This window comes from Cupressus sempervirens, chromosome 3 (genome assembly GCF_028749045.1).
Source record: "Cupressus sempervirens isolate cs-2001-9-10 chromosome 3, ASM2874904v1, whole genome shotgun sequence".
Lineage (NCBI taxonomy): Eukaryota > Viridiplantae > Streptophyta > Pinopsida > Cupressales > Cupressaceae > Cupressus > Cupressus sempervirens.
In genome coordinates this window covers 475950890-475970102 of record NC_143120.1, presented here as the reverse complement: position 1 = coordinate 475970102, position 19213 = coordinate 475950890, and the positions used below count along the sequence as shown (strand labels likewise).

General features: G+C 37.6%; 1 protein-coding gene across 1 annotated transcript in view; it reads right to left on the bottom strand.

The window, feature by feature from the left end:
- Window positions 1-19213, bottom strand: part of LOC149567221 (uncharacterized) — a 170712-nt gene that overhangs the window by 40391 nt on the left and 111108 nt on the right. The window contains exons 10-11 of the mRNA XM_089820399.1: window positions 18540-18666; window positions 18077-18192 (exon numbers count right to left, since the gene is read on the bottom strand). Coding sequence (XP_089676525.1) covers window positions 18077-18192; window positions 18540-18666 — 243 coding nt within the window. The remainder of the gene's footprint in view (window positions 1-18076; window positions 18193-18539; window positions 18667-19213) is intronic.

Here is a 19213-nt window from a genome sequence, read left to right as displayed (position 1 = left end):
TGGTATTTACCGAGAGCTGTGGGCTATCTAGAGGCCAACGACATTGATTTAGAGGGCAGAGTTAGGGAGCAAAGAGGCTTGTTTTGACCTGGAAGTGTCTATGTTCCATGATTACATTCATTGGCAGCAAGTTATATTCAACTTCTGAGAGTTGTTATCCATTTAAGGGCTCCATCATACTTGTGTTATCTTTCCAGGTACTGCTGTAGGTGATCATTTATATCAAACTGTGGAATTGTTAAAGGAATTTATATTTAGTCAAATTTCTTGGCTAAATTCATATCAGTATTATCCTAGAGTTTGCAAGCAATAATGAGTATTTAATTGTAATGCCATAAACTTCGATGTAATGTCATATCTTAACTGTTCCTATTCAATATAATAGCTTTCATGCCAAGTGTTTGATGAAATGTCAAACTCATAAATTAGTGGGAAGAAGTTGTTGTTAAGTAGATATAGCCACTTGGGCTTTTTACAGACTATACTTACATTTTGAGGCCCTTCAAAGTCCCTTTTACATTTTTTAGTGTTTGTTTAGATTGTTTTAGTCCTCTTGTTTCCTTCAATCTCTTGCTTTCGGTTTTCCCTCCGATTTGAGATATCTTGGGACTTAATCATAGTTTTCAGTCAAAAGATATCAAGGTTTAAGTGCTCAAAAAGTGGGCTCTCCAAATTCAATTGCATATTTTGAATATTGACCTTATATTCTACTGCTGAGTTGCACTTTTTGAAAAATGTAACTTAAAATGACTTTATGTTATGTTTTTAAGTTACTTTATCACTTTAGATTTATCACTTTAAGTGATTTAAGTCATTATAGTGCACGTTATGTTATAATTTAATGTTGAGATTTACTTTAATGTTTTATTTTTTTAAGTAAAATGATACTTTTTGAACATATTTGCACATAATATGTAAAATATGAGTGTAAATATGATATTTGACCCCTTTAAGTGATATTTGCTCAATAAATCAATTAGACATATGCTAAATAGGAAACTTAAGTGATGCAACTTTATTACATGTTCTTTTTTTAAATGAGTTATATATAAATGCATCTAGAGAAGCCAATTTTGTCTTGCATATGTAAATGCATTGCATATTTAAAACATGCAATCACATCTAGAGAACTTGATTTTCGCTTGGAGGTGGAGTTTTTGGTCAAAATGCATGTAAGTACATAACATGTAAATGCAAGGCATAAAAATGTGACATGTAATGGGCTCTTCTAACCCCAATTTTGGTTTTAGATGAGTTATATGCATTTGCCTTGCACATTTTAAACTTGCATTTGAGGTTTCTAAACTTGATTTTGCCTTTGCATCTAAAAACATCATATGCAATGACATGCAGAGACCCAATTTTGACTTCCAAGTCAAAGACATGCATTTGCATCTCCATTTTACACATGCATTTGGGCTGGGAGAACCCGTTTTTGCTCTGAACTCCAAACAAGTGACATGCAAAAGCTTCTCAAGAACCTGATTTTGCTCCTTGAGGAAAAATGCTTGGACTTATAGACCATTTTAAACATACAAAAGCCTCTCACCAACCCGACTTAACTTGAAGGGATGTGTTTGCATCAAAATGTGACAAGCATTTGACCTTTGAGAACCTGATTTTGGTTATATGCATTTATCTTGCCCATTTAAAACATAGTTTGGGTATTATAAACCCAATTTTGGGCATTCCAAGGCAAAACAAACATGTAATAGAGCATTCTAAACCCAATTTTGCATATAAACATTGGAAGAAAAGGGATTCTTGAAGCATTTGCATCAACCACATTCACATGCAATGCAGGTTGGAGACCTCAATTTTCCAAAAAGAGACTTTTTTCAAACATTGAAATCCTTCAACAAGTGTGATCTGCACTTAGGATTGCATTTACAAGTTCACTGGCAACATCTCGCACATGTATTTGCATCTTCTAAATTGTAATGTCTCCTTTCTAGCATTCATAGCATGATGTTGCCGTTAGCCTATTTCCCCACAGTCCCGTAGGCTAACTAGGACATTAAAGGGGCTTAGAGGCCATTTAGCCTAGACAGTTTCAGTTGCAGGTCTTTCTGAGGGGTTCTGAGGCAACTTTGGGCATACTTACTATTTATAGTAAGTCATCTTCGACATGGCCGGACATTCAGTCACAGTGGTATGTCGATGGTAATTGTTTAAAATCGACAGGAAAACTTATTTATCATTGATAAGATTTGTTATGCATTGATAAAGCCATTTTATAAAGTTAAATTTAAATATTTAACTTTATTAATGCATAGACTATAGTTTGTGGGAAATATTTAAATTAAAAGAGTTCCCTTTATTTTTATAACACATTGGAGACATAAGGTACATAAAGGGAGTTATGTTTTATCCCACATTGAGAAAACGAAGGATTGAGCTCTTGTGAGAACATTATAAAAGAAATGGAAGAGCTTTTTTTTGTATGCTTGGATGAAGATTAATGTTACGTTGTTGGATATCTGATTATCAGGCTTGAAGGACGGAATCCCTCTTTGCTAGCATTCTCTTCACTGTTGGAAGACACAGTTAGGAGGGTCAATGGTGTTTTCACTTCAGGAAACACACTGGGTTTCATTTGGGGCGTTCGCATAAAGAAATTTACAAGGGTTTGAGGTGCAGATCTGAAGTTAGTTATTGCTATAGTGCCGCATGAACAGTATTTTGCTACAATCGACATGAATAGTATTTTGCTACAGTACGGCGTGAACAGTGTTGGTATCAAGTTTACTTGTTTTTTCGGCTGATTAGAAGTTTGGAAGGCTGCCGACTACATCTGCAAAATACTACGGCAACTAATTCCAGGTTTCTTCTGTCAAATTTTGATACTTTGCATAATAATTGTTGAATACAAGTCTGAATAGTTGTTGCAGCCTTTAAGGCAGCTGTAAGTGCACATCTACATTTAAAAATCACCCTTTATCAGCAGATTGAAAGAGTTTCCAGATTTTTCATATATTGTTGAATGTGTGCCAAGTGTTTCTGAAAATGTTATGATGTGTATTATGCATTTAATATCACTTCATAGTTGTTCGTAAATCTACTCATTGGAAAGCAATTTATTGAGGAAATCAGCTTTACGAGTTTGCATACAAAGTGTTTGACAATATTCCTTAAGTTAAATTTCTACAAGTCAAAGTTCAAATCAGGGGAGGATATTACAGTGGTATCAGAGCTATAAGTCCTGCCATCCTGTGGAGGTCTTATAGGAAATTTGGAACTGGCGGATAGAGGGGAAAGTGTTTGATGAAATGTCAAAACACTAAAATCAGAGCATTTATGTTTGAGCATGCGACAGGGGCCTTATAATTTCCGCAATACCAAAGCAAGACAAAATAGGAGTTCAGACCTGCAAAGCAAACAGTCTAGTTCATCCGTACAGGGGGGTATAGAATCCAATCATACAGACACAGCGGAGGTATTCTTTGATCAAGACAGCAATATGGGTGACCGAGATGACAGGAATACAAGATTAGGTGGAGGCAGGAATGCCGGTCCAGAGCCTGGAGAGGAAAGATTCTTACAGTTATTAGAGACCTTGGTACAGGGTCAGCGAGTAGCAGAACAAAGGGCACAGGAACAGAATCAGAGATTGGATCTTATGATGCAGATGATGGCTCGTCAAATGGGGTTGAATGCTAACATGGGTGGAGGAAATAATCAGACTGGTAACAATCAGAATGGAAATGGTCAGGATGGGACACATAATGGAGATGAACAAGTTGGGAACAATTTCGGTCATGCACCCCAGCGAGCTAGGACAGTGAGTTCAAGGCCCATGATTCCTACATTTCCTCCTAGAGCTCCAGAGCAGCTCATACCAGAGCCCCAAATTACTGATATACAGGACAAGTTGAGGAGAGATTGGGAAGCCGGAGGACCAGATTTTACTGCTGCAATTACTTTTAGGGAGTATATGGATGTGCGGATGAAACATATGCCACGTGGACATGACAGGAACCAGAGCTATGAGCTACGGAAGAAAGTAGGGAGACTTGAGTTACCATATTATGATGGCTCAGGAAAGTCTACAGCAAGAGCTTGGGTTCAAAAGCTTGACACATACTTTCAATTGAACCCTATGCCCGAGGAAGAAGCTATTAAGTACGCAGCAATTCATCTGGATGGGTTAGCACACGAGTGGTGGCATCATGGTATGGTCACTATGGGACATGCACACATTACCTCATATGTGGAGTTTACAGAGAGGCTGATTGAACGTTTTGAAAGGAAGGATCCAGAACTCCATTTCAAGGAGTTAGCTCAGCTTAAACAGTGGGGATCACTGGAAACATACATTTCAGAGTTTCAGAAACTTGCAGTGTTAGTAACAGATGTATCTGAACGGAGAATACTAGTTCTATTTATGGATGGGTTAGCTGATCCGTTGAGAGGGTGGATTAAAGCTCTCAACCCTCCCACTTTGCAGGAAGCCATTAAGAAAGCTCGTGACATGGATTCCTCTTCATCTTCAAAAAATAAATTCCAGGCAAAGAGTTTCCCTTCAAGGAAAGATAAGGACAGGAAACCTTTTCATAAAGAGGTTCAGCCGGCTAAGGAGGAAAGTAAGAGGTTGGACAATGATACACTTAATGATCTCAGGAAGAAGAAGCTTTGTTTTCATTGCAGGGAGCCTTGGGATTTGTCACATAAGTGTCCATTGAAAGCAAAAGCTAAGCAGATGGAGTACTTTTCAGCCGAAGAGTCAGTAGATGGAGATTCAGAGCAGTCATCCGAATTAGATGGAGATGATGATAGTTCTTCACAGGAGGAAGCACGCGGTGATAGCACGATAGCTCAGTTGTCAAGTATACAGGAGGCCGTCACTTTCAGAGTTAGGGGAACCTTGGATGGACAGAGAGTTGTGGCACTCATTGATACAGGGGCGACACATAACTTCATTGATGAGAAGTTTGTGACACGCAGAGGGCTACATACAGAGGAGCATAGGGGATTTAAGGTGATCGTTGCCGATGGCTTCAAAATTGAATATACCAAGAAAATCTCCAACTTGCAGCTTCATTTGGGAGATTATGACACGACAGGAGATTTCTTTGTGGTCAACATTGGTGATCAAGATATGGTGCTTGGGATGAACTGGATGAAGTCTCTGGTAGAGTTTACATTTAACCTTGAGAAAATGGAAATGAGGTTTGAGGCAAATGGTAAGAAGATAGTGCTCAGAGGTTTGTCAGATGGGAGACTTTGAGTGGTGTCACTCAAGCGGATGCAGAGTTTCTTTAGACATGATCAGGTGCAGTGGGCAGCAGAGTTTAGAGTAATGCCTGAGATGACAGAGCAGCATAAACAAGAGTATCCACCTGATGTACAAAAAATAATAACCAAACATACTAAGGTGTTTGGTGAGATACCTCCAGGGAGACCCCCGGATAGGGGAATCGAGCATGTTATTGAATTAGAGGAAGGGGCTAAGCCAGTTATCATCACACCTTACCGCCATCCGAAGAGATGTAAGGATGAAATAGAAAAGGCAATTAAGGAGTTGATTGACATGGGGCACATACGGCCAAGCAAAAGTCCTTTCGCTTCTTCAGTAGTATTGGTGAAGAAGAAGGATGGTACAATGAGGATGTGCATTGATTATAGGGAGCTAAACAAGAAGACAATCAAGAACCAATACCCTATCCCGCACATCGATGAGCTTATTGATGAATTGCATGGTGCATGCTACTTCTCCAAGATTGATTTGAGATTCGGCTACCATCAGATACGGGTTAGAGAGGTGGATGTGGAGAAGACAGCTTTTAGATGCCACTATGGACATTTTGAGTTCTTAGTCATGCCCTTTGGGTTGACAAATGCCCCTGCCACTTTCCAGTCCTGTATGAATAGAGTGTTCAGAGATCAGTTGAGGAAGTTTGTGTTGATATTTTTTGATGATATACTGATATACAGCCGTACTTGGGAGGAACATTTGAAGCATATTGATACAGTGCTCAGTATTCTAGAGAGGGAGTCATTATATGCCAAGATGAGTAAATGTGAGTTTGGGATGACAGAGTTGCTCTATCTAGGGCATATTATTAGTGCAGGAAGTGTTCGGGTTGACCCAGACAAGATCAGGGCCATTCTGGATTGGCCACCACCGAGGAACACTTCACAACTCAAGGGATTTCTCGGGCTTTGTGGGTTCTACCGCAGATTTGTGAAGGGATTTTCACAGATAGCAGCACCACTTACAGATTTGACACAGAAAGATAGTTTCAAGTGGTCAGAGAGGGCTTAGGATTGTTTTGACAGGTTTAAGGAGTTGATGAGTACATGTCCTGTTTTAGCCATTCCAGATTTCACCAGGCCCTTTGAGCTGCAGTGTGATGCCTCCTGAGAGGGCATAGGAGCTGTTCTCATGCAAGAAAAACATCCCATCACATATGAGAGTAGAAAATTACGAGGTGTGGAGAGAACCTACAGCATCTATGACAAAGAGATGCTAGCAATCATGCACGCGCTAGCTAAGTTTAGGCAGTACTTAGTGGGAAGCCGGTTCACAGTAAAAACAGATCATAATAGCTTGAAACATTTCCTTGGACAGAAGGACCTTAATGACAGGCAACAGAAATGGGTGAGTAAATTACAGGCCTATGATTTCGACATAGCCTATGTCAAAGGGAAGAAAAATATTGTTGCAGATGCTTTATCTAGAAGGCCTCATTTGCTTGCTGTTGGGATAGTCATGGATGATTGGAGAGAGATGATCTTAGTAGAATATGCTAAGGATAGTTGGGCATCTAGCATTATTGAGGGAGCTATTCAAGATAGTCGATACACTGTCGTAAATGATCTAATCATCTACAAGGAAAGGATTTATTTAGTACCCGGGTCTGCTATGAAGCAGAAGATTTTGAGGGCATTTCATAATTCACCAATGGCAGGACATCCTGGATTCTTTAAGACATATCGACAAGTGAGAGAGCGCTTCACTTGGAAAGGACTCAAATCAGAGGTGCTTTAGTTTGTTAGGGAATGCCCTGTGTGTTAGCAGAACAAACAGGAACATTCTTTTCCGGGTGGTTTACTACAGCCCCTACCCATACCAGAGAAGAAGTGGGATAGCATTTCCATGGATTTTATCACAGGCCTCCCCAAGGCACAGGGTCGGGATTGTATCTTTGTTGTGGTAGACAGATTGACGAAATTTGCACATTTCTTTGCAATTTCGTCTACATATTCAGCAGCACAAACAGCAGAACTATTTTTTCGAGAGGTATTCAGACTACATGGGATACCACGGAGCATAGTCAGTGACAGAGACAGCAGATTTATGAGCCACTTTTGGCAGGAGTTGTTCAGGTTATGTGGAACAGAGCTCACTCCAAGTACCAGCTACCACCCCCAAACTGATGGGCAGACAGAGATAGTGAATAAATGGGTTGAGGGGTACCTTCGAAACTACATTGCAGGAGAGCAGAAGGCTTGGGTGAAGTGGCTACATCTAGGGGAGTACTGCTATAATACCTCTTTCCATATGTCAATTCAAATGTCCCCTTTTATGGCACTGTACGGGTATGATGCTCCTAATTTTTTGGATTTGTTATTTGGGGACAGCAGGGTGCCTAAGGCCAAGGATACTTTGCAGGAGTGTCAGGACATTATGCGATCCTTGAAGGAAAATTTGCAAAAAGCACAAAATCAGCAGAAGCAATATGCTGATCAGCACAGGGTTGAGAGGTCTTTTGAGGTGGGAGATATGGTGTACCTCATGTTACAGCCGTATAGACAGTCCTCTCTCAAGAAGAGTGGAGCAGAGAAATTGAAACCACGCTACTATGGACCGTTCAAAGTAATCAGGAGAGTGGGCGAAGTAGCTTATGAGTTGGAGTTGCCTGCAGACAGTAAAGTGCATAATGTGTTCCATGTGTCACGCCTTAAGAAGGCATTGGGTCACAATGTGGTGCCTTCAGTAGTATTGCCACCTCTTGATGATGAGGGAAAGCTTATCTTGGTTCTCGAGGCCATACTTGACTCCAGGGAGAGGGTGCTTCGCAGGAGGACTATCAGGGAGTATCTAGTGAAATGGAGGAACCTACCTGTCGAGGATGCTACTTGGGAAAATGAGCAGATATTGCAGCATCCAGAGCTGAAATTGCTTGAGGACAAGCAATTTTGGGAAGGGCGGACTGTAATGTCCCCTTTCTAGCATTCATAGCATGATGTTGCCGTTAGCCTATTTCCCCACAGTCCCGTAGGCTAACTAGGACATTAAAGGGGCTTAGAGGCCATTTAGCCTAGACAGTTTCAGTTGCAGGTCTTTCTGAGGGGTTCTGAGGCAACTTTGGGCATACTTACTATTTATAGTAAGTCATCTTCGACATGGCCCGACATTCAGTCACAGTGGTATGTCGATGGTAATTGTTTAAAATCGACAGGAAAACTTATTTATCATTGATAAGATTTGTTATGCATTGATAAAGCCATTTTATAAAGTTAAATTTAAATATTTAACTTTATTAATGCATAGACTATAGTTTGTGGGAAATATTTAAATTAAAAGAGTTCCCTTTATTTTTATAACACATTGGAGACATAAGGTACATAAAGGGAGTTATGTTTTATCCCACATTGAGAAAACGAAGGATTGAGCTCTTGTGAGAACACTATAAAAGAAATGGAAGAGCTTTTTTTTGTATGCTTGGATGAAGATTAATGTTACGTTGCTGGATATCTGATTATCGGGCTTGGAGGACGGAATCCCTCTTTGCTAGCATTCTCTTCGTTGTTGGAAGACACAGTCAGGAGGATCAATGGTGTTTTCACTTCAGGAAACACACTGGGTTTCATTTGGGGCGTTCACATAAAAAAATTTACAAGGGTTTGAGGTGCAGATCTGAAGTTAGTTATTGCTATAGTGCCGCATGAACAGTATTTTGCTACAGTCGGCATGAACAGTATTTTGCTACAGTACGGCGTGAACAGTGTTGGTATCAAGTTTACTTGTTTTTTCGGCTGATTAGAAGTTTGGAAGGCTGCCGACTACATCTGCAAAATACTACGGCAACTAATTCCAGGTTTCTTTTGTCAAATTTTGATACTTTGCATAATAATTGTTGAATACAAGTCTGAATAGTTGTTGCAGCCTTTAAGGCAGCTGTAAGTGCACATCTACATTTAAAAATCACCCTTTATCAGCAGATTGAAAGAGTTTCCAGATTTTTCATATATTGTTGAATGTGTGCCAAGTGTTTGTGAAAATGTTATGATGTGTATTATGCATTTAATATCACTTCATAGTTGTTCGTAAATCTACTCATTGGAAAGCAATTTATTGAGGAAATCAGCTTTACGAGTTTGCATACAAAGTGTTTGACAATATTCCTTAAGTTAAATTTCTACAAGTCAAAGTTCAAATCAGGGGAGGATATTACATAAACCCAATTTGACGCCAAGGTTTGAATCTTTCAAAGGCTTTTGATCATTGTATGCAAACACATTAGGAGAACCCGATTTTGGAGAGAACAAGTGCACCCTAAGTTCTTCTTCTTCCAAACTTTGCTCATTGCTCTCCAAGTAAGTGTGAGGATTCAATTTTGCTTGCATTTCTTTTGTTTTGTTAATTTGCTGCATTGTTTAGCTCTTTATTTTCCATTTGAATGCAGCCCTAGTTTTTTGCATCAAGTTATTTAATAAGTTTGAAACCTTCATTTTGTTGCAAATGCAAAAGCTCTTCAACCTCAAAAATGATATTGCATACAAAGTGAAGTTTTGAAGTTTGTCAAAGTTTAAGTCAAAGAAAGAGGTATATTTTTCTTTTGTTTTTAGTTTTTGTATATGTTTTATTGTTTGTTTTGGTTTGTTTTTTGAGAAAAGTTGCAGATTTTCACCCAAGAATGCAAGTAAATACCGATGCTTTCATCTTTCATGTCAATCCATCATCCAGATACATCCAAACTTCATATTTCTAAATATGTAATTGCATTCTACAAACCCAATTACATATTTACACCAGGTAAAAGTGATGAGTTTTTTACCACATGTAATTGCATCTTCTAAACCCAATCTTGATAATAACTCACATTTTTAAATGCCAAAACTCTCATTTTACGCACATCTAGATGTTTCCAACTCGCATTCTTGACCATCCAAAACAAATGCCCTATTTTTCCCACATGTAGTCCACCATTCTAAACCCGATATTGGTCATTTTTGCCCAAAATACAAGTTGTTCTAAACATGTGCAACCTTTCAAAGTGTTCAATAAGTATCTAATCCATACTTCGAACACCCACCCCTCATGGATCTATCATTATAACTCAAATCCCAAAGTTTCAAGGATTCAACCTCATTGGAAGATGTTTTCATCCTTGTGGCACACTCTTCAAGATATGTTGGAGTTTCCTCAAAGAATAGAGCATCCTGTCAAGAAGATATGCTTTGAATCCAAAGAAGCAACATTCATTTGGTCTCCACTTTTCCAATGGCTTCCCTAGAGCTAGAGTTCGTGGAAATGCGCCAAAGCACTTTGATCAAATAGAGAGAGAGAGAGGGGGAAATCAATTGAAGATGTTGATGGAAAAGTTGTTCTAGGTTTACATCTCAGCAACATTGAAAAGGATCTCAAAGTGTCGGAAGTTCTAGAATGTGTAAATCTGACAAAGTATAATTCACAACTTAATCACATCGACTTTTCAAAAGACAATTCACAATTCATCAGTGTACACAATGGTGCGGAATATAGACTCTTGATCTAGCAATCATCCACAATTACATCACAAAGTACAAAGGCTTTTGCTGACAATCTACAGGATTGATTCAACAGTTCTAACATTTTCTTCATATTGTTGTAGTTGCAGAAGATAGATTGCATGTAATCCATGTGTATGTAATCCGATCACGCGACCTTCAGTCATGTGATCCAATAAATATTCTAAAATAACCCCAATAGGTGATAACTTCTTCCAACACCAAAAATCTTTATACTTCAGTGGTTAGACATTTCGTCAAACAATTAGCAAGCAAGGTTGTTAAGAACCAGTGATGAATTGATGTCAAATTCTATTCTTGTAGTCAGATTTGTACTGATACACTATGAGATTTGTCATGAAAAGAGTAATTCCTCAAATAATTCACCAATTACTATAGACGTATCAAATGCAATATATAATCATACCTTCAATGTTCAGGGAGGAATTCTTATTACAATCAAATGTTACAATGCTTAACCATAATCCAATTATCAAACCATAGACCTAAACTGTAGAAGAAATTAAACCTGAGATTGCCTGCTAACTTACTACATACTGAGAGATTTGAGACCCGGATAATAATACGCTGATGGGCGAGCTAATGGACTGGCTTCTGACATAGCACCAAGCGACCCTGTCCAGCACCTACAATAGAAAGTTTTTAATGCAACTCCCCCACGCATTAATTATTATGGAGATTGCGGGTACATGGAGCAAGACGTCTAGCCACAAATTTACGCACAAACAGGTACGTCTAGCCACAAATTTGCGCACAAACAGGTAATGCCGTCCTCCCGATTATAACTCAGCAGTTTGGGTCGACACTTCATCCGCAGACTGGGTAGATACTTTATCCAACTGTCTCAAGCACGAGACGGAAAAACTCCCCGTGCCTTATTTGTTGTCTTATCAATTCCGGGTCGGAAAGCCAAGCTACTGCAATCTTAGGCAAGACCCGTGTATGAACATGCGTTAACCCTCATCTTCATTCCGCCCAGTCACCTCCGTCTTCTTTTTCCCACGTTGATGACAGATTTTGCGATATGTTTACTTGAAGACAAAATCGCCTTAGTCACTAGACAGCTCACGGTATTAACCAAAATGGAGATCACCGACTGTCCAAGGTGAATGAAATCTGGCCCAGACTTCGGCTTGATCAATATACGGAAGTGCTAGATTGTGACCCGCGAATTTTTATCTAATTTCCCATACTCCACAAAATGACCTCAATGGTATACGGCAACGCTGCTAGACGGAAAAAATAATTCTGGAATTCGCTCTCCTGCCCTTGGTCGATTCTCACTGCTGGCATCTATATAGAATGCGGAAGATGTCCCTTACTCTTCTTAATCTGCAATCGAACTCCTTCTGAAACTCATCCCCAATACCAAACTCCTCAATTCTGCCCTTGACCTGATTGTTTGAATTGAATCCTTCAAAGGATAGTGATGCAAGAACCACAAATTGGTCTTAAGCCACAAATAATCGCCCTGATGAAATGACTGAATGTCACCTCCAATCTGCAATAATTCGGATGATATTTCACACACTCAAAATTGCATACCGATTGAGAGTTATCGTTCTCAATGGCCAACTGTGACAATTGCGAAAACCCTAGGTTCCACAATGCACATGTGATTGAATCACAATCTGATAACAAGAGAGAAATAAACAACTGCTTGATTCGAATGGAGCCCCCGGGGTGCCTATTTATTCTTTTCCCTCCACCTTCTCCAGAGACTTCTAGAACATTTTTTATTTTATCTATTAAGTGACTTTATTAAATATTTTTATAATCCAAGTCACTTTATTAAATTAATTAAATATAAAGTTATCTTTTAATATTTATTTATTTGATAACTTTATAAATAATTAACTTAATATCACTTATTTATTTAATTAAAATAATTAATTAGTCGTCCTTATAAAATATTCATTATTTTGGACAACCAGATTAATTAAATTAATTAAATCGAACTGTCACCAAAAAATGGGGACATGACATATTCTTTTCTAGTTTGACTGAGTCGAGGTGGTTGAGGGTCTCCCACCTCTTTCTCCTTTCTCTCACTCCTTTTTCCTACATAAGGAGTGTCCCCCTCATTGTGAAAAAATTCTTTTATTATACGCAAGAGAGCTCTACCAAACTTGTGTAAGCATAACTAAGATTGTGTAGTGCAAATTTGAAAGAAACGTGAATAGAAAGAAGCATTTGGATTCTAAGTTGTGACTAGAAACAATTGCAATAGAACAAATTGGAAGTTGTGATTGTGATTTGTTTCTATTATCTTTCATTCATGTCATTATTGTGTGTTTAATATAGTGAATATAAGAAACAATTGGAGCCAAAGTTGTGACTGAGAGCAATTGTGGTAATATATAGACTAGAAGTTGTGACTGTAGCTTATATTACTGTCTCAAATTCACGCAAATAGTTGAAAATATTTACTTCTGGAAGTTTGTGCGCCCCAATGGTAGAGATTTTTCGCATAGAAGATAAAACTAGACAAAGGTTTAAGCCGGTACACTCTCAATCAGCCTCTGAATTGGTTTTTGGTTAGGTATCACTATTTCCATCTTTTCGATAGAAGTGTGGTGTAAGAGATTCAACTTGCCCATTACCCGCTCCGCAAGTGAGTGGATTCTTTCCTGAAATAAAGAGGAAAGAATATTGGTAACACCGTATAACAAATCTCTTCACTTCTTTCTTACCTTGAGTTGATCTAAGGAATGGTGAGAAGTGGGAGCCTTCCCTTAAAGATAGGAGAGACTTTGCCTCACACGTTGTGCTAGTCTACCTATTTTGCGACTTAACTTGCATAAATTGCCAGTTGCAAGATATCCATCCAACAGAGATAATGAGAGATATGTGAAATTGAGCAAAGCATCAAAGTCTCTCACATGGACAACATACCAATCCTCCTTGATAAGTCTCTACGACCAACCACAAATAGGAACTAGGAGATAATGAGAGATAAGTGAAATCGAGGAAGCAGAAATAGAGTCTTGGGTATTGATGCTAATCCTCTTCTGGAAATTGTACCAATCATGTTAACATTAGATATTCACACAAATAACACGTGTCCTTTTGATTATACTTTATATGTTGCAGACAAAATTAATAGTTTGGAGATGATAAAAAACAATCCCAAATAATATTTATTTTGAACATTATTCTTTGCTTCTGCACATATTTTTACATGTGAGTCAGGAGATGGATTTGTGGGCAAAGGAATTGAGGGTTATGGAATATAGTAAACATGGAACTTAGAAACCAGTACAAAACTGGACAATTCTATGGGACAATAGATACCCATGTTCTACATCCATGTTGATGTAGCTCAAAATTCTGTCGCCTCCATTTGAGCAAACATGTTGCAAATTAATACTAATGATCTAAAAGATTTTTCATTATGCATCCTTCACAATGAGAAGATATAATATGTTCTTATAAAGCAAGTCCAAGAAGAGTGTTTTGTTTATTGATAGGAGTTGAGAGACACACATATCCAAACTGATATTATACAGTGATGCTAAAGTTGGAGTTATTGAGGGAAAGCAAAATGGAAGACCTGCAACAGGATGATTAATGCAACCAAGAGAAGTATTCTCATCAAATTAAGGGAAAATATTACAACTAAAGAACAAAATAAATCTGTTGAAAATGTCTCAGGCTCTATAACAGTAAGCACAAATACAAGTCTTATGACATGTATGATACTCTCTTACAGACTCGTCCCAAGTTCCCAACCATCTTGAGGATGTCAGTTGCAGTTGTTATGGATGTGTGGGATGTTGTGGCAAAAATAGGATTCCTAAATGCTGGAAATGATTTTCCTAAAGAGCTTAGTATTTTGACATGATCTCTGATTCATCTCCCATCCTCGATAATGGATATTCTAGTACCCATAACACAAATCCACATGAGTGATGACAACAATCAAAGAGAATGAGTCTTATAATTCAGAATAAGGACGCAGGGCATGAAAAAGATATAGAACATAGATTCAAGTCAAGCTCCAAATTCATGAGAAGTATCATGGGATTAATGAAAATACAAGATATTTACCTAAGAGACTTTTATTAACCATCACGTATGGATGTAGTTCAGAATAATGAGCGATGCATATATTGATGGGAATCATTTGCTCCAAATGGACATTGGTCTACATGCCTTGCATATATGGATGAAGTCAAAGAACTAGAAGCCATTTTATAATCGTAACAACAACATGAGTAAACGGATACAGAGCAATGGGCATCCTGACAGCACATTGAAGACAAACTTATATAAACCAATACACATGAGGATGAGACGGCAAACACAAAAACCTGATAATACCCAAGGTTTTGGGCGGAAACCTGTTGCTGTGAGTATATGCAAATATCATGGCTGAGCGGTGGCCTTGAATAGCATGGCATTGTGCGAGAAGCAACTTAAAAATGACTCTGCTCATGTATGGGATGTTCAACATATAGCCAGGAGATACCAACTTAAAAGGTGGTGGTTTAGGAAAATACATAAACACGAGATGCTTACATGGAGAAGCCATCGGGGGTTCCAAGCCAATGTCAATGACTTTGCGGATAGAGACATTGATTCGACAATATCAAGCATTAAAACATTACACGGAAAAGGTTTATCATCAATGAAATAGACGACAGTCTTCCTGGGTTTGCATGTTGTGGATACATGAGATTTCCTCAGTACATGCCACATCATATACCTTTAGTGATGACATTAATGAAGGAAGGCTCTATTAGCATACTGTCATGAAAGGAAGGCTCTGACCATCATCCATCATGTAGGCTTGGAAGAAACAAAGTATTGATAATACACGGAGAAACTAGCACAATAAGTTTCCTTGGAAATCTAATGTCATCAAAAGAAATAGTATTAAAAAAATACAAGACGATATCAAAACAAGCGATTAAATTTATGAAAAGGTGCAGTTTAATTTTTCAAAGGGAATGGTTTTTCATTCAAAAAGTCACACCTTAAAATATAGAGATATAAATAATGATTGATAAAAAATTAGAAGAACAAGATTCAATATCCACATTCATACACTCTGAAGGAGTATTTTATATTTATTTATTGTATGGAGGAATAAGGAGCTCATTATGACTTTGTAATATAAATTCTATTATTTTATTTTTATTAAAAAAAATAAATGTTCTTTGTTTATTATTAAAGGCGTGGAGATATAAACTGTAGGCGAATCGTCCTTTGTAATTATTTTCTAGAATTTTGTATACAATTTAAGTATTGGATAAGTGGACACGGTCATTTAGCATTTTGAATTTGATCATTACAGCTATTGTGAAATATTAAATCATTTCCGTATTTGTATCTACCTTATCTCCCTACCAGAGGAGTTAAAGCTCAATCTGGACTAATTTAAAATTGCATAAATATTTGATCTGTTGTGTCTTGATTATTTAATTGTTGGCAGTATAAGTGCTTAAGAACTTTATAAAGTTGTACATGAAAATTCATTGAAGTGGACTCTATTGCCCGAATGAACAGAGGCACTAGTCTTTTATTATTAAAGTCAGAAAATCTATATATATTCCTTCTACAAGCATCAAATCCATTATTTACAAATGTTATACAAAACATCCAACCATTATCCAACATCCAGTTTTCATTTTAATTGAGTTCGAGGACCTTGCCAACCGAAGAACTCCTGAAGTTTAAATTCGCTATACAAAAGCCTTGAACCAGACAATCAGCATTTGAGGTGAAGGTTTACCCACCTGGGTGTAGCAGAGCCTGAAGTGCAGGGGAATTGAGAAGTATTCTTGTTCGTTGGCCAGAACTGATTGCAGAATCCTATCAAAGAAGTGGCAGGCTCTTGGATTTCCAATCTGTGGTTTTGGGAATCAACACATATTTTGGGGAGTATTTTGTGAAGACGTTGGGTAAGCTCTTGGGCCATTCATGTGATTACACACTTGCACAAGAAATTAAAGGTTCCTCATATTACAAGCTTATCATGAAAGACAAATAGTGAATCATAACTAGGGGGATCGATACCCTAAGGGAATATACTCATATTTGAATCTACGGATTTGAAGATGCTCCTTTCATCCTTCCCGAAACAGTTCCCAATAGAATTTTCCTATTTGGAAATTGTGAGGTTATTGGCTGCCTCAATTTTTGTGCATCTTGGTTCATATGGAAAACAGAAACTCTTTTTCCTAGAACATTGCTTTGGGGAGTTTACTATGACCAACTCTAAAGGATATAATCTTATTGAATCTATATTGGCTCATTACAATCTTTTGCAAGATTAGACTATGAGTAATGTCATGAATATGATGACATTATAAGGAGCCCAGATGAGCAATTGACTATTAAGAAGATGGAAGCATATGATAGAGTCACAAACGCTGAAGAATGGAAGAAAAGTCACAACCTACCATATTTGACTGATTTTTTAGACACTAAGGACCCTTTTGCATGAGCAAATGAAAAAAATTCTCATATACATGAAGAGATCATCCTATGTTTTTAGAATGTCTCAAGGGCCAAAATGGAAAGATATTCAAAAAACAAGGATAAAATTGTATTGTCTCTCTGCACTTATCACCACAACCCACCTCTGAATTTGAAAGTGTCGCTAGACAAATAGAAGGCTATCCTCATTTTGATCAGCTTTCAAAAACAAGCCTTAATCCTTCAGGATAGGGTGATTATGTTAGGGCCATCCTCAAGTGATGAAATGGATGATGTGAGACAGTTAGCCTGCAAATAATTTCTTTCAGATGATACACTTGTTTGTGCATCTAAATTAGAGCATTTCTATATGAGTATAACAGAAAATTATTGAGATGGAGTAAATGAAATCACTCCAACAAATGAAGATGATCTGTTCAAAGAGCTGCAATAGGATGTCAACTTAGAGATGAACAACATGACCCTAGAAAGGGAAAGACAATTATTACAAGAGGGTTGTGTTGTCTCCTTGGGTGGGATATGAGTTCTTCTGTTGTCTTGACAGTTTTGTAAGAAAATCAAGATACAAAGAAAAGGCTGGTACCATAAGACATGTATTGAATGTAGACTGGCTCAGGATTTGATCCAGAAAATAATATCTTACTGCATGGGCATTGCATCCATGGAACAACATTTTGTATCTGCTATGCCACACTCAATATATTATTCAGTTTGCACACTTGTATTTATCATATAATTAAAAATTCAAACAGGAGTTTTTCCCAATATTATGAATGGACAGACCTTTCCAGTGATCTTTATTGCACCTCAAAATGCACAAACCTACGCTTCCAGATGCAAGTAGCAAAAAGAAAAACTTAGTTTGTATCAATTTCCTCTTTGTAAGTTGCCATACCTTGATTGTAACACAAATTTCCACCTTCGTATGCCAAACTGTCCCAATATTCACCAATAGAAAAAGCAGGATTTGATGCCTCAATGTATTCTTTCACATAGCCACCCCAAAAACCTCTGCCAAAAATGTGATTTTTTTTTTCATAAGAACTAGCTTAGAGACAGTTTTCTTTTGCGAGAGTATATATAGTAGTATTTAATAAAGAAAATCTTGAGATAAGGACTTCGAACCCAAAAGAATTAGCAATGAAAGGGATTTGACATTTGTGCAATTCTAAGAAAATCTTTAGCTTTAGAAAATATTTCATTTACAGTGGATGCATCTGTTGTAGAGAAGTGCACTAAGGTATGTCCTTTGCAAAAAGTATGGTACCAAGTCAACTATACTAGAAGGTGAATAAATCACATCCAGTGATATTTTCTGGGTTCCAGGTAAAATATGTGAAACTTCAGATAAGAAATACCTGGCAAAATCAAGACGCCAACCATCAAAACCAATATCAGTGCGCAGCCAATTTAACCATTCTTTGATATCTTTCCGTACAAAATCCTGAGAGTGGTCAATATTTGGTGCTGCGTGAAAAAATTCACCTGTAATATGCATTTAAGACTTTAATTGCAGACACTTGATAGATAACTGACAAAAATTTTAAAGGACATGTGAATTAGCAATATGTCATGAAATTTGCCAAGAAGCTACTTAGAACATTAGCTTTTTACTAGTCCATTGAACTAATTTTTTTGCATTTGTATAACAAATTATTAGAAATTGGGATAAACAGTGATCACAGGAGGAAATTTATATGCTTGACACCTGTCCAACCAGAACTGTTACTATTTGAAGTGGAAAAAGGTGAAAATTGCATTACAACATGTCTTGCAAAATTTGTATATTAGATGATGAAACGTGAAAAAATGTAAATAAAATGCTTTTAATGGAAAATGATGTTGATATCTACAAAGAAAATGCACCTGCGGGTCAGTAAGATAATGCTAGTCAATCTTAGCCAAAACCTAAAACCAGGAAAGCGAAAGATACCTCGTAGATTCAGGTTATCCTCTCCACTATTATCTTTAAGTTAATGCCCCGATCTAGCCAAGTAGGTGCAAATTTAAATTGACAAGCATATCATCTTAA